General features: G+C 39.6%; 1 protein-coding gene across 7 annotated transcripts in view; it reads left to right on the top strand.

Moving 5' to 3' along the window:
• The window catches only part of UNC79 (unc-79 homolog, NALCN channel complex subunit), a 240,600-nt gene that overhangs the window by 166,025 nt on the left and 58,053 nt on the right, over positions 1–16,522 (top strand). For 4 of the 7 annotated variants that reach the window (XM_070594580.1, XM_070594578.1, XM_070594579.1 and 1 more), the window contains 4 exons: positions 5,930–6,037; positions 9,352–9,468; positions 12,045–12,128; positions 15,453–15,555. In XM_070594580.1, the coding sequence (XP_070450681.1) occupies positions 5,930–6,037; positions 9,352–9,468; positions 12,045–12,128; positions 15,453–15,555 (412 nt within the window). The remainder of the gene's footprint in view (positions 1–5,929; positions 6,038–9,351; positions 9,469–12,044; positions 12,129–15,452; positions 15,556–16,522) is intronic. The other 3 variants (XM_070594583.1, XM_070594581.1, XM_070594584.1) reach the window with 1 other exon arrangement.

The raw sequence follows: 16,522 nt of genomic DNA on the forward strand, positions 1-16,522 counted from the left end.
TAGCCTGCCACTGCTAAGTGCCTTGGGTCGACCAGGTCTAATCATGTTGTGCACCTTCTCTCTGTTTGTGTCAGTCCCTGCAAGAAGCCCCAGGATATCCTTCATCTCCTCGCTCGAATTTCCATAAGGCTTTCCACATCTCCTGTTCTGAACCTTTCTCTTACCTTATCCCAACTCCTGAAACCCTTCCTTGGTCAGGAATTCATGGTCCTTCATGAGCAAAATTCCTTATATGCTCTCTCCTCTGACTGTTTCCTGTACCTTCTTGGTCTAATGGAAACCCAGCTGTCCGCTGAGGACATTGCTTTCCTCAAGCCCTTATGTCCTTAGGCTTGGGCGAGGGGGTAGGCATCTTCCTTGCTCATCATTGCCCCTTTCAGACCATTCCCACCTTGTCTCTAAAAAGATCCAGCCCTGAATCTCATATTACTAACCCCTGGCTTTCTCATTTATTGACAGTTTTGACTCCTGGCTCTTTTTACTCTTTCCTAAACTATTCCTGTCTTAATTTTCATTGATTTTAACATTAATGTGGATGACTTTTCTGACACTCTGCTTCTCCGTTTTTGAATTCATCTTCTCCAGAGGCTTTTTTTATCCTCTACCCTAGCTCAGCTACTCCTTCCCATGGTCATAACACAGACCTTGTTATTACCAATAACTGCACCCTTTCCATGTCAATCCCATGGCTCCCCTTCTCTGATTGCCATTTCCTCTCTCTGGACAACTGAACTGATCCTGTCTTTCACTGCTGCACCCCTACCTCATGTCTTCTTTCCTTACTCAAGTCAACCCTCCTGCCTACACCCTCCCTGGCCCTTTTGTTTTTTTCAGGTTTGCTTGGCTAAATACAACCTTCATCAAACCTGCATTTCCATCTACCAGCGCCTGTGCCTATCAGATGAATGTCACCGGAGAAAAACACAAAACAATATTGACTGGTCTCATTTTAAATTCACCACCATGAACCTCAACTGGGTCCTTAAGGCTGCGTGGAAATCATACCACATTTCTCTGGCCCAGTGACATTTCCATTCTCCTAAGTGACTATTTTGTAGCTACTTTTCTTTCCAAACTTTCAATAACTCTTCCTATTTGACATAATTGGAAGAAAGTTCCACAGCCTTCTACACCTCATCTGCCTACCTTCCACTGTCTGCACTCATACACCTGGCCTTCCTGCCTGGTGCTACCGGTGAACTGTCCATGTTCCTGTCTAAAGCCAGCCTTTCCACATGTGGACAAGATTCCATTTCTCTTATCTACTCAAGGATATGTGCCAAGAAATTCTCTTTCTCCTTTCTTAGTTTTTTTCTTTCTAAGCTTGAGCTTAGGCTTTTCTAACTTTTCAAGTTTTTCAAACTTTTCTAAGTTTGAGCATACAAACATAATCTTATTTCTCTCTCTTAAAAAATAAAAGCTCTTGATCCCAGTTCTCCCAATTATTATCCCATTTTGCTCCTTTCCTTTTAGCAAAACTTTTTTAAAAATTTTTTTTAATTAAGATTATGATAGATTACAACCTTGTGAGATTTCAGTTGTACATTATTGTTAGTAATGTTGTGGGTACACCACTTAACCCTTTGTGCCCTCCCCCCACACCCCCTTTTCCCTGGTAACCACCGATCGGTTCTCCATGTCTATGTTAACTTCCACCTATAAGTGGGGTCATATACAGTTTGTCTTTCTCTGTCTGGCTTATTTTGCTTAACATAATACCCTCAAAGTCCATCCATGTTGATGCGAATGGAAGAATTTGGTCCTTTCTTATGGCTGAGTAGTATTCCATTGTGTATATATACCATATCTTCTTTATCCAGTCGTCAGTTTCTGGGCATTTAGGTTGGTTCCACATCTTGGCTATTGTAAATAATGCTGCGATGAACATAGGGGTGCATGGGATTCTTGGGATTGCTGATTTCAGGTTCTTAGGATAGATACCCAGTAGTGGGATAGCTGGGTCATAGGGTATTTCTATTTTTAACTTTTTGAGAAATCTCCATACTGTTTTCCATAGTGGCTGCACTAGTTTGCATTCCCACCAACAGTGTATGAGGGTTCCTTTTTCTCCACAACCTCTCCAACATTTGTCACTTTTGGTTTTGGATATTTTTGCCAATCTAACGGGTGTAAGGTGATATCTTAGTGTAGTTTTGATTTGCATTTCCCTGATGATTAGCGATGACGAACATCTTTTCATGTGTCTCTTGGCCATCCGTATATCTTCTTTGGAGAAATGTCTGTTCATGTCCTCTGCCCATTTTTTGATCGGGTTGTTTGTTTTTTTGTTGTTCTTTTAGCAAAACTTTTAAAAGAGTTGTTTATACTAACTCCAATTTTCTCCCATTCTATTCTTTCTAAAAAGAATTCATTTCTATGAAGCTTTCATCCCCAGTAGTTCACCCACATTTCACTTGTCAAGGTCACTGATGACCTCCACTGCTAAATCTAATGGTCAGTTCTTAGGTCTTATCTTCTGACATACCTATAGTATTTGAGACAGCTGATCATGCCCACTTCCCTTGGCTTCCAGGATACCACACTCTCTCTGTTTTCCCTTATTCAGTGGTCACTCCTTCTCAATCTCTTTTGTTGGTTCCTCCCTATCTCCGTCACGAGGGAGTGCCCTAATGTCTCTGTCTTTGATCCTTTTCTCAGTCCTCTGGTACACTCTGGGTGATCTCATCTAGTTTTATGGTTTTACATGTAATCTGTATGCTGAGACAGCTCTATCAGTTACCTGTTGCTGGAATAATGCTATGTAACAGATAAGTATACATTCTCAGCAGCATACGATAATAAGCAGTTATTTAATTTGAGTGTCTCTTGTTCACTGTGGATTGGCTAATCAGGCTGGGCCGGTGCCCGACCTCCTCCTGAGACCCATGAAGCCTGGGAATATTCTTCTCATGATGATGGAAGAGGCACAAGAGAGCAAGCCCAATCGCACAGGCACTTTTCAAGCCTTTGGTCACTGTCATGCGGGCAAACATTCCATTACCAAAACAAATGGCTCTCCATTTCTTTTGTAGTAAAAGCTCAATCCTTTAAATTCCTAGAATGCCTTACGTGGTTCCAAGTCTCATTAGCTCTCTGACTTCATTTGGCACTGCTCTCTCCACATGTCTCTGCTCAGCCACAGTGGCCTCTTGCCATTTCTTGAACACTCCCCACATAGTCCTACCTTAGGGCCTTTACAGGTTGTTCCGTCAGCCTGAAACTGTCTTTCCCTGATTCCTGCCTGGCTCAGGCAGGCTCTCACTTCTTTTAATTCTTTGGTCAAACATCAGGTTCCCAATGAGGTCTGAACTGCACCCCACCTGTCCACCCCTACCTGGCATCTTGGAATCATTTTCTCTTCTTTATTTCTCTTCTACAAAGAATTACTGTTCTAACCTACAGTAATTTATTTACTTTTAGGCATATTAATTACCATCTGTCTCTCCCCACTAAAATGAAAACTCCCAAAGGCAAGGATTTTTGCCTGGCCTCTTAGCTGATTGTATCCCACGTGCCGAGTAGAGTTCATATATTTGATGAATGAATTGACAGTATGACATTTTCTGCACAGCAGTATAAAAAACTGAAGAGGGATGTTTTAAGCTGAGTACATAGCTCTAATCAAATATTTGTTGTCTTAAACAGGATACAAACAGAAGGCTTCATAAAATGATTTAGGACTGAGCAAAAACTGCCTGGCTCAGAGAATCTTGGTACACTAATGATTATTAATAACTATCTTACAGTAATGACATTTCTTTAAAATTAAAGATACACCAGGAATTTTAAAAAGCATACCAAAACTCTAAAAGTCCCAATTATCTTTCAAAGAATTCTTGAAAATTCGCTTTAAGCCTCCTCATTTTCCATTGTTGGTGGGATTGTTATGGCACAGAAGCAGCATACATAAAATAGAGGCCGATAAGGGGAAGAGAGATAATTACGCATGTTTTTAACTAGTGGTTTGGGGAGAATACCTAAGAGAAAAAGAATAACCTAATCTTTAATATCTAAATGACTGAGGTAATTTAAAATGGGTAGTTATTTTATGCTTTAATAAGAGAGTTCAGGAAACATCGTAACAGTTATACTTTTTTTGTTACAAGAAATTATTAATCTGGCAATCATACCTATTCAGAAAGCCCTGTGAGAATAAAAAATAGATGTTGCAAAATCAATGCTTAAAAACGTTTCTCCAGGGGCCGGCCTCTGGCCGAGTGGTTAGGTTTGCACACTCCGCTTTGGTGGCCCAGGGTTCACTGGTTCATTTCCTGGGCATGGACCCACACACCACTCATCATGCCATGTTGTGGTGGCATCCCACATAGAAGAACTAGAATGACTTACAACTAGGATATACAACTATGTATTGAAGCTTTGAGGAGAAAAGAAAAAAAAAGAGAGGAGGATTGGCAACAGATGTTAGCCCAGGGCCAATCTTCCTCACCAAAAAGCATACCTTAAAAAAACAAAAAAACAAAAAACACTTGTCTCAGGCCAGCACCGATGGCCTGGTAGTCAAAGCTTGGTGTGCTCTGCTTTGGTGGCCCAGGTTCAGTTCCCAAGTACAGAACCACACCACTCGTCTATCAGTGGCCATGCTGTGGCGGCAGCTCACATAAAAAAAGAAGAGGGAGACTGGCAACAGATGTTAGCTCTGGGTGAATCTTCCCCAGCAAAAAAAAAAAAAAAAAAACCAAAACCAAAAAACAACTTTTCTCCCAGGTTCTCACCTAGGATCTATTTTACTTTTATTTCTGACAGTTTAACAAGTTTAGTGATCATCCAATAATAGAATAGCATCTGCATACTTAAATAAAGTATGTGTGAATGTATAGTGACTTGCCCTGTGGCAAGAAGAAATAATTGACAATATGGAAGGGATGAGACAGAGACAATGTATGAAGCTTAAGAACTTGAAGCCATTTAGGTGGGTATCCCCGAATTACAGCATGGTATAATCATGGAAGCCCACAGTGTTAACTCCAGGCTGCTCACTATGTTCAATATATAGTGTTGCTTAAGATGGCAAGGAAGTTTGTAAAGAATTTTAGGGGGTTTGCTGTGATAAACCATTAAACTTTTCAACAACTTTTGAAGGATAATCTTTACCTAGAATAATGTGGGACAGCTTGTTTCCCATTATTGATAGGTTAATGACAATATTATATGCAGAAAATAGTTCATTTTAGATACCTTTGTCAAATAGAAGAAGAAAATGATACACTCTGTTTCTCGCTCAACTAATAAAAAAGAAAATTTGAGTTAATAGTATTTATTCAAAATTAGATACAGTCCCTGCTCTTAAATTCCTTCTGGTTAAGCAAAAAGTTATAGATAAGTAAATAGACAATTACATTAGAGTGTGTTAAGTTTGGGAAAGATTAAGGACAGGGTGCTCTGGGTAAGATATAAGAGGGTCACCTGACCCAGTTTTTTGTTTGTATTTTGTGTTTGTGGGGGGCGGTCGTGGAAGCCTTTGTGGAGGAGGAATTGGCTGCATAAATTGAGATGTAATGATGAGCAGGAAATTGCTAGACAAAAGTGGAGTGGAGGAACGATACAGGTGGAATGAACTGTAAGCATCTTTAGGTAGCAGATGAAAAGAAATTCAGTTCTGGAAAGGTTAAGTGACCTGCTCAAGGATATGCCATGTGAGCATGCCAAGCTTTAGCTCTGTAATTGTGCTACCGTTAATCTCCGAAAGGCATATCCACAGATTATAATCAGGTAGAGTGCAATGTGGAAGCAACTCCCTATGGAACTGTGAAACCGGTGTGTCTGTAATCCCATGAAAGTAATTAGTAGGGCCAGAAAGTATGTAATGATTTGAGTGGGTGTATTAGGCAAGAGGGGAAAAGATATGGAAAAGGTTCTTGAACTTACTTTGAATCAATGTCCTGAGTTTTAAATAATATTCTGTTTGTAGATCCCTCTACTAAAGGCCTTTCAACTTTGGAAATGCCACGGGAATCCTCATCTGCCCCTACATTAGAAGCAGGTGTGCCTGAAACAAGTAGCCATTCCTCAATATCAAGTAAGATTTCCTTTTGTGATCATTTCACCAGTACATTGAGATTTTGGAACATTATCTGCTGTGTTGTTTTAAATTTTCACACTCTTGGTATTGTTTTTTTTTCTCTTTTTAATGTTGTGTTAGCTTCCTAGGTGACATTGTGTTGTATGTTCTCAGAGACCCTGAGGCATAGGCCCACTTTTGTCAACATCTCAAGCATTTGATAAATCAGTATGGTTACTGATTGGCCAAGAATCCTAATTTGTTAAGGAATAATCAGTGAATCTCATAATTCAATCAAATAAGAATTGTATATGACTAGCCCAAACATAAGCATGGGACTCATTCGGGACAAGTGGAAAGCATTGTCTGTGACAGGATTTTACATGGAACAGCTTTGTGTAATTTGAATAACCTCCATTATTGACAAAATTTTATCTAGGTTATCATAAAATAAATCTATCAGAAATATCATGAGCCTAAACTCATGACTGGATCTAGCCCTTGGGGATCAGAAAATAAAAATGAGATGAAATTTTACAGGCTCTATAGGAGCAACTATTTTGAAACTGCCTTCTGTTGTTGGGGTCCTAGATTTGCCCATGAGGAGCTTGAGTTCCACTGGGGTGGAGATGACGGTGTCCACCTGGCTCGGGGGGGTCTATTAAGAGACTTTAGCCTGGGTAATTCTCAGCAGCAATCAGAAATACAAACAGAGGTGCAACTTCTGCAAACCCTTGTCACACAGGCTGTATATTTTGTGTTCCATGTGGACACTGCCTGAAGAGCTAGTTAATTTTCATTTGACCGTCTTTTGAAATGAGGGTGATCCTGAAAACCAGAAAAAGATCTTAACCTAAATGCTGGACTGGTAGTATGGAACAACATCATCGTCTTCATCGTTCATTCATCCATGCATTCATTCATTTTTTATTCAGCAACTGTTTATTAAGTGTCTGTTGGGTGCCAGGCACTGTGCTTAGCACTGGAGATAAAAAAGCAAATAAATAAGACACCCCTTGTTTTCAAGGAGCTTACAGTCATAATAGTATAATAATAGCTACCATTTATTTGACACTTACCACGTGCCAGGCACTGAGCTAAATGGTTTACACACATTATTATCTTATTCAATCCTTACATCAGGACTACATGGCAGATATTACTGACCCCATTTGATAGACTAGGAAAAGGAGGTTCAGGGAGGTTAAATGACTTGCCTAGAGTCATACAGGTACTAAGTGATAGAGCCAGGAATTAATGCTAGGTCTGTTGGATTTTCAAGCTCATGCTCTTTTTTAGTATACTACACTGCCTTAGAATAATTCAAATTCAGTTATAACAGAGACCATCAAAATTCTAAGAAAGTGTTTCCAAGTGACACTTACCTGCCCTTTTGGTAGCAAAGAAGAACGGCTAGTTCTGAATCTGCATGTTCTTCTTTTATCACAAAAGTCTGATAACATGATAAAATGCCCATTTTTAAGTTCACATACTAAAATCATGAAAGCATATTCTCTCCTCTTACTTTGCATGAGTCATCCAAGAAAATGATAGTGGATTCTAATTAGAAATTAGGTGTAATTTGAGATAGGATGACTAAGTCAGCTTGACTTCAGTGCTAGTTAAATGTACCGTAAAATAAATGTGTCACCTGTGTCATGATCGCATCTAGCCTGCCTGGAGTTAGCATAGTGCATCATCAGCTTCCCGGCTTCCTCCTCCTCTCCATTAAAAGCATGTGTGGGGTGGCTCTTTGTGGCGTGTTCTTGGAGGCAGGATGCCAGCTGCCTTACACACTGAGCTAAACATTGAGGGTTTTTACTCTCAGGGAATTCTGCTGTCTTTACAAACAACTGAGAATTGGAGAAATTATTCATACACTAGAGGTTTTAAATCCTTTGAGCCTACTAATTTCTAAATTTGTTCAATCTTCTAAAAGATATCTGCTTTTGGATTTTACTTGAAACCGAACTTATCAAGTGAGTCATAAAATTGTAAATTTTACCAATCAACAACAAGAATCAGAAACTTTTCACGTTGGTTTGCATAGTCATTTCTGTGAATTCAGTTAACACGGACTCCAAGACACAAGAATTCCCATCACACCCCTCTCTTTTGATCAGTTTATTAGCTGATTACTTTGTAACTAACCATGCCGTGACCGCCATGAATCAAACAGCATGCTGACTACATTAAGAATAATGTTATAACTGATTTCACATCTCACCAAGTTGCTGCCTTGGTATCATGATTGCGAAACCTGTGTATAACATTTAAGGCTTTCCAGGGGCCATCAATCATCCCAGTTTCTACCATTCCTTTCTAGGGCATGTAATTCAGAGCTTCAGTTTCTGAATCGTCCTTATAAGAGAGTGAATAACCACAAGTTCTCAAATATCCAGGTGTTTGGGATCATGTAGAAAAGGCACGTCGGCGACGCTCTGGCTTGTTCGCTGGGCGGATGGCAGGGTTCGTGGGACCACTCGCAGAGGAAGAGGAGGGTAGGAGGCAGGTTGCCGTCCCACTCAGCAGTCTACTGGCAGAAGTGCTTTTCATTGTTTTTCTGGTTTGGAAACGCTTATAACTTGACATTTCATTGGTGGGATATTTGTCAGTACTTAATTGCAGGATACAAATGTTACCACTATTTTCTAAAGCAAAGATGTATGCTAGAACATACTTGTGGAATGTTATGCAGTTCACATTTTTCAAACAGTAGATGAGGCTTATACAGAGACTGAAAGGAGCACTGATTTTGGAGTCAACATGTTTTGGTTTTACAGCCAGCTCATTTGCTGGTTGGTTCAAGTAACAATTTCATTTGCTTCAATTTCTCTCTCTAAAAATTGGGGTTGATATGTGTCATCCTACTCCAAAATATACACATACATACACACACGCACACACACACACACACACGAGGGCCTCATGGGGATATAATGGAGAGTGAAACTATATATGCACAAGTTCCACTAAAGAAAGTTAAGCTATAAATTCAAAGTAGTATTGTCTGTCTTAAATCCTTTTTGGAACAAGGCAGAGTATGCAAATAAAAAAGTAAATGAAAATAATCATATTGTTGTAATTGGAGTAAATATTTACAGGTTACAGATAAGCGCCCATAGGCACTGTTTCTGTCTTTACTGAGGGAAGAAAGGCACCCGGAATAGCATAGTGTCTTAGTTTCTCATTTGGACAGGAGCATACAATTTACCAAACAATTACAAATAGCCAATGAAGGTTCAATTACGATTTTATATGCTGTGTAGAGCCTTTGTGTGCTGTGGAAATTTATTCCCCCTAGTAATCATCTCCTAATTTCCTCCATATAGCTCAGTATAGGCAGATGAAAAGGGGATCTCTGGGAGCTCTGACAATGAGCCAGTTAATGAAGCGACAGCTGGAACACCAGTCTAGCGCCCCCCATAACATCAGCAACTGGGACACTGGTGGGTCAAGCTTTTTTTCTTGCTTTACCTCTCAGATTAGCTAATGCCACTTTCTCTGTGTCCCCTCTGCTCCCTTACTAAGGAATAGATTTTCTCTTGTGTTTTGTGGTTCAAATAACTTTTTTAAAAACCTAAGGTAATAATAAGTCTATTTAAACTTTCCAAGTGTTCTAGAAACACCTGTTTGTCCATCTAGGCTGGTCCAACTCTTTTTTTTCTCTAAGACCCAGATTCCAGATATTAGGTGATCTATCTGGGGGTTAAATGATGTAAATGCATAAAGGAGGGAATGCAACTATGATTTCATGATGCAAATTACAGAACATCTGATTATCAATATTCTCTGTTTTATAAAGTACCAGAATAAGGGAATATTTATAGTAATAATAATAATAACACATGTCCGCCTAGTGACGTCACGATCTGCCGGTAGGTCTGGGAATACGAGCTCTGTGTTCTAGTCAGCAGGGTCACCAGTTGCAGCCGCACACCCTCATGCTCATACGATGGAACTGCATCTAACCTCAATTGTAAAGTAAGAATTGACTGCCATGACATGTCTATTTTAAACATGATCACTCTGCATTCTCTAAACTTTGTTACCACGTTCTGCACATGTACTACTTTCTCAAACCAGTAGTACTGCCGCAATCCTGCTCTTTTGAGTGCCTGCCTTTTCTTTTTCTTCTTCTTTTTTAATTAAATGGGTCATTTGAGTTACAAGATTATATATGTGAAAGCACTCTGCAATATGCACGCACTATGAAAATATCAGGGTTTATTACTGTGATATGCTCTGGGGCCAGCACTTGGATCGGACTATTTTAGTATCTTGTCTAGTACTTTCTGGCTACAGTTACATGAGATTATTTTAATACCCTTCCTTATGACCGAGAATTCTAATGTCCACAAAACCAAAATCTTGAGATACTGTTATTTTTTCAAAACCATAATATTTACACACATTTCATCTTATTTTCCCCCATTGTTCTTCAAAAAAAGAGAGCTAGTCTAGATAACTAAATCCCATACACCATACCCAATCCTACATTTGACAGATAGCTTCAACTCTCCTGGCCTTTATAAGGGTTCTTAACATTTTAAAGGTTTAGTGTTTTATTTTCCTTTCAGTGATAAGTGGTAGTGAGTAATGAAATGGCCAAAAGCCAGCGGGCAAGGGAGATAAGGACAAAGACATCGGACAACCAGCCTGGAGAGTTCACTGGGTTTGGGTGAAGTGTTTCTGGTGTTCTGGACCAGAGAGGATTTTGTCTCTCTGTACTGAGATGAAGCTATGTGAGGAACTGAGAGTGGGAGCTTTTGTTTGGTTAGTTCTCTGATAATGAAATGCCGCTTTTATTAGGTTGGCCTGGGGGCTCTGAAGATTATTTTACCATGCTACTGTTTTCTTAGCAAGTAGCTCAGCCTAAGCTAACCATTTTAGATTCTGACGACAATTCCAGCCTAGTTTGATTGAATCAGTAGTAATAAAAAGGCAAATAAATCTCAATTTACAATCCAAATTTTACCCTAAAAAAAAAATCTACATGATGCCAAATAACCCATTTAACTGAATTTTCCACTTTTCAGCCAAACTTCAGCCTTGTTCATGTCCCTCTGGTTTCTCGTTTAGTGTTTGCCATTTACATGCTGTCTGAATTTCTCCCACCCGAGTTCTCCCGGGCTTGTCCCCATCCTCCAACTTGGTTCTCTAGTCACCAAGTCCTACTACAGCTTCATCTTCATATTCTTTTTCTTTTTCTTAGTGCCATAAAAAGCTTTCCCCAAATCCAAGACCAGACGACAGTCAATGAATGTGTAATTCAGTGTTAGGTGGCATGTCACTTTACAGCACCTGTGTTGACTCAGTGACTTGCTAGTCTCCAAATAACAAATCTGGTCTTTAGATGCACTGAGATGCACTCAGAAAGGCAGTCGAAAACATGGGTCATGATCAGTTCACCTCAGCATGCACCTGCTTGCTCACAGAATACCTGCCTTTTTTCCTGTCTGTGCACATCCGATGGCTTGCTTCTTTGCCTCATCTTTCATATGAAACAAATGTTTCTGAAGCACCACTCCTCCATGTCTGCCTCTGCCCCACTCCTGTTCCTCAGCCCTCAGGCAAATGCCTGTCATTTCCTTGCTGCCAGTTCCACATGTTTTCTATGTGACCTTTCTGGCCATTGCCCCAAATGATCACTTATGTATTTATTGATTTGCATAAAACATTTCTTTCATGGTTGTGACATTAGCCTTTCATTTTTTTTTCATTTCATATCAAGAGATATGGGATTTGAGCTTTTTTGGGGGGGTGGCTAGAGAATCTGGACGTTTTTTGGATGGTTTTCAAGGCTCTCCTGCTTTCAATTGCATTTCATATACCTGAATGGCAGGTTTGTAGTGAAACCCCAAACAACTCTACCCTAAAATCTAGGATGTTTCCTGTAAATGTTAATAATCAACAAGAACAATGACCCAAAAATGGCCCCAAGAGATTACTGGTTAAATTCTTTGTGTTGTGACTTGTGCTAAATTGACCACATTGAAGACTAAAATGCTCTATTTATCCACAGAACAGATACAGCCCGGGAAACGCCAGTGTAATGTGCCAGTATGCCTCAACCCTGACCTGGAGGGCCAGCCATTGAGGACGAGAGGTTAGTTGAGTAAGAGTACCTCAGACTGTAAGAGCTGAAAGAAACTATGTATGCTAATTATCTAGTCACTCGGCAGCTGCTGAAATCTCTTCTTTAGCTGCTCCAGGAAGTGGATCCAACCTTTGCTCAAACACCTCCAGGGACTGGAATGCACGCCATTTCCTCTTTGAACATGACCGACAGAAAGTTCATCCCTGTAGTGACTTTCTAACCCTTGGGGCCACACAAAACAAGTCTAGTCTCTCTCATAATTTTTCACACCTTTGAAAACAGCTACCCATTGCTTATTCCCTCAGTCTTTTCTAAACCACACATCCCTGGGTCCTTTGGTATTCCTCCTAATACGTATCATTTTTCAATATCATCTTGTATCTACTTCTCTGAGCATGGTCCGGTTTATCTGTGTTCCTTCTAGAATGCTGAGATCATAGAGTAATACATTATTTTCAGCTATCTGAAATTGCACAAAATATACACTTGACTTTATGCTGCTCATAGGACCAAACTCAGAATAAATCTACGCTAAGATCACCAGCCCATGTATTTTCAAAATTCATCTCACGGCTAGTTAATCATTACTTTTGTTCTTTTTTTTTTAATTCAGGAAGTAGGCTAACCTATCATTTGTGAAAAGCAAAAAAACAAAAAATGAATTATGACAACCACATCTCTTAGCTAGTCCCTTAAATCAAGCAGACCAATTATTCCAGACTATGTCACTCTTCTAATTTTCCTTAGGTATGAGGAGCTATTTGCAGCTTCTGCTAACATTTATTTGGCAATGAGTAACAGTTTTAGCCTCTCTATCCAATGAAAGGAGACTTCTCCTTTATGGGCCTAGGAAAAGTTTTTATGAGACGTTATGGTGGTTGAGCAAACTCTGGTGCATATCCATGATCCAGTGACTCAGTTAGTAACAGCAAAAATGGAATGAGGCAATGGAAACAGATACAGAAAGTGAGTCTCTTTCACAGTAAACGGAAGAGTCCGTTGATGTAGCTAGGGGACTGATGTGTGCATACACGCTTTGAGACAAACCAACACCTTTACACTTTCTCCTATCTCTAACATTCCCAAAGGGGCTTTGTCAAAATCTCCAGCTTTGAAGCTGGGCTTAAGAGGAAGTCCCCTCTTTTATTCAAGTTTCGAAGAACTTTCTATTTCTATTCCTAGTTCCAAATAGAGTACACTTTGGGTATTCATTAGGGGAACCAGTAGTGGTGGCATCTAAAGTGTTGCCAACAACTGGAGGATAATGGGGCTGCCTTTAATATTGCAGACTTAGTTGTGACTCAGCTATAACAAAAGGTAGCTGAGGTCTATGGCTTCCTTTTTGTATTTCCCACCTTCTTGCACATTACTCTTTGCTCCCACATCATTAGGAGTATTCAGAAATCCATTGGTTCAGCTAATGTTGCCATATGGGGGCCAACGCCCAATAACTTAACCTATCTGCTTTTATAGATGACTGCCATAAATATTGCATCACACATTCTGTGTTGTCATATAGACAAACAGCTTCACAATGCTGTTGTCAAAAATACCTGTTCCTTGGCATGTGTATTGGGTAATGATTGGCTTGAAACCACCCGAATGACTTTGATTCTCTCCCTTTTCTTGACTTGAATTATGATTTCTATATAATAGTAATAGGCAATAATCTTCTGAAAGCCTTGATTCAGAGTTTTTAAAAAAAAATCAATTTCTCATGTTTCTAATAAGACTATTCATATGTCACTATAAATCTTATGAGCTGAATATTTTCACTTTTAGCACAGACATTTTGGTATCTGGTAGACATAGTCTGTCAACGTTTAAGAAGTGTTCAGTATTGGATTTAAACTTTCTGTGTTTGGTTTCTTGAAGCAACTTCATGCTGTTTACCTTACTGTTTAATAACCAATCATGTCTTTTTTTATCTTGGCCCAATTCTTGCCTTTTCTATTATTAATCAATTTGTATTTATGCTTGTAATAAGTACTTTTGCTTCCATTCATAGCACCATCTTTATGAAAGAATTGGAGATCCTTGTTAATGATACACTTGGATACACTTGGGGAAGAGTGTTATCTCAGAGATAGCTGGTAAATATAGTAGTAAAATTTGGATTCCCATTTGGGATCTTTGGAAGTGACTTAAAGATATTTTCAGATACTTTCCTTTGCCATTGGGTCTGTGGTTCTGCTTCTCATAAACACATTTGGTAGCCTTTGATCAGGCAGGAGAGTCTGTATAGTATGGAAGCATCTTGACTCTTCAAAGGTTTCAATACCATTTTTTTCTCCCTCAGATTGAAACACATTGTCCACTTGGTGAGATTTCTAAAGTTTTTATGTTGATTTCTTTAGAAACCAATTATCTGAATTGTTCTCTTTCTCCTATTTAAGTAAAGATCATGCAGAGTTTGGTTTGTTTTGTGGCACCAGGTTACCAGTTCCTTGATGAGAAACTATTGGGTCTTTCTGCCGTCTTTCCTGTTTGAAGAATTCAGAGCCACTGTTATTATTTTTTAGAAAATGGCATTATTCTGGATTGTCACTTTGGGATTCTTCTTGGAGCGCCTCATTCCCACAGTCCCTGGAGAATCCGGCACTGGTGGCTCTCCAGGTTTACTCACCACTAGAGCATCTTGCCAAAATTCCTGCCTCAGAGCTCTTTGAAGGCATCAATACCTAAAGTTTGAAACTCTGTGATACTAATGGGCTGACGTCACTGGATGGTTCTGGCAAAACGTGATATTTCATTCAACAATATTTCAGTTTGAAAAAAATCAAGTCTTTTGCTTGGGAGCTTATGATATTAATTTCCAAAGTAGGAAACTGTCCTGCTATTTCCTAGCTCAAACTTCTCCCCTTGCTTAGGTGTGTGGAGTTCTGGGATCTTACAGCCTTCCAAAATGAGCAACATTTTAGTGTTGGTCTGCATTTGTGATTTTAGAAACATAGCATCGTATAGGCAGCTTCCATTTATGCTAGCAAATAAGAGTTAATTAAATAACTCATTTAAGGGTACCTTTGAATAGATTTTCTCTTTTTTTCATGTTTATCCTAGTATCCTGTTGGCACACCTGAACTCTTTCTGATTTTTTCAAAGTCAAGAAGCAAAGGGAGAGATGGGGGCTCTTAAAATCATACAAATAGAAACAAATCACAGTCTTTCTTGAATTCATTTTACTCTTGAGGGTTTTTCACAGTGCAATTGGATTGTCCATGTCACATCCCTGTGAATGTGATCTTTGGAGGATGTATAAGAGGAGCATGGGGCTTTTCCTGGCCCCCAGAAACGGATCTTGATTCACCAGTTGTCTCTTTGCTGCTTACCCAGGTGCCACTAAATCCAGCCTGCTGTCGGCACCCAGCATTGTCAGTATGTTTGTGCCAGCACCCGAAGAATTCACAGATGAGCAGCCGACAGTGATGACAGACAAGTAAGCTTGCACGGTTATTTTCTTCCCTGTGTTTACAGATTTTGAGAGTTTGCTCACTGTGGTTGTGAGAAAGTATCAGAGGCGGCATGCTATGCTTTAAGTCATACTTTGTTCTTCAAATGGCTGTAGCCATAAGAGTTGGTATGCATTTGTTATTTTAGCAACGTAGTATTTTATGGGCCGCTTCCATTTATGCCAAGACATTTTTCTTTTTTAATTTGGATGAAAGCAAATAATATCCACTTACTGATAATTCCTAGCAATAACTTCACACAAATAACATCTCTCAACCAGAAGCTCAAATTGTTAGGATGGGACTAAGTTTGAGACTTGATTCTTACTCCCATCCTGCCAATAGAATCTGTTCTCTGAATCTCAAACTGGTTATGTCACCTCCTGGTTTGTCAGTCTTCAATATCCCCAGGTTTCTTATAGGATAAAGTCCCAATGCCTTAGCTTAGTATGAAAGGCCCTTTAGATTGTGAAGGTATGGCCCAACACTCCTGACGCCAGGAACTCTTTCCCCAGCCCCTCACCTCTTCCAGAGCATGCCTGATGTTTTCTCTCCTCTGATTTCATAGGTGCCCTTCTCTCTACTTTCTCTGCCTAGTGAACTCCTATTCATGCTTCAAGACCTAGCTTATGGCAAAGTTTCCCTAATTCCACAAGGCTGAATTAGTCATGCTATTCTCCAAGTTTCCACAGTATTTGATACATCTCTCTATTCTATCACTTATCACATTGCATTTTAATTGTGTAGTTGTTTTTACATACATGTTCTGTAATAGATTCTGAGCTCCTTAGGGACCGGGACCTTTTCTTCTGTATTTTATACTTTAAGCTCCCTATACAGTGCCTGGTACATAAATTCTTGTTCAGCGAGTATGATAAAGAAGAAGACTCGTAGGATTGCAGGTTTGGAGAGATCCCCTTGGGCCAGGGAGGCTTCCTGGTAAAAGTGCCCCAA

Source organism: Equus przewalskii, chromosome 25, assembly GCF_037783145.1.
Source record: "Equus przewalskii isolate Varuska chromosome 25, EquPr2, whole genome shotgun sequence".
NCBI classification, from domain to species: Eukaryota; Metazoa; Chordata; class Mammalia; order Perissodactyla; family Equidae; genus Equus; species Equus przewalskii.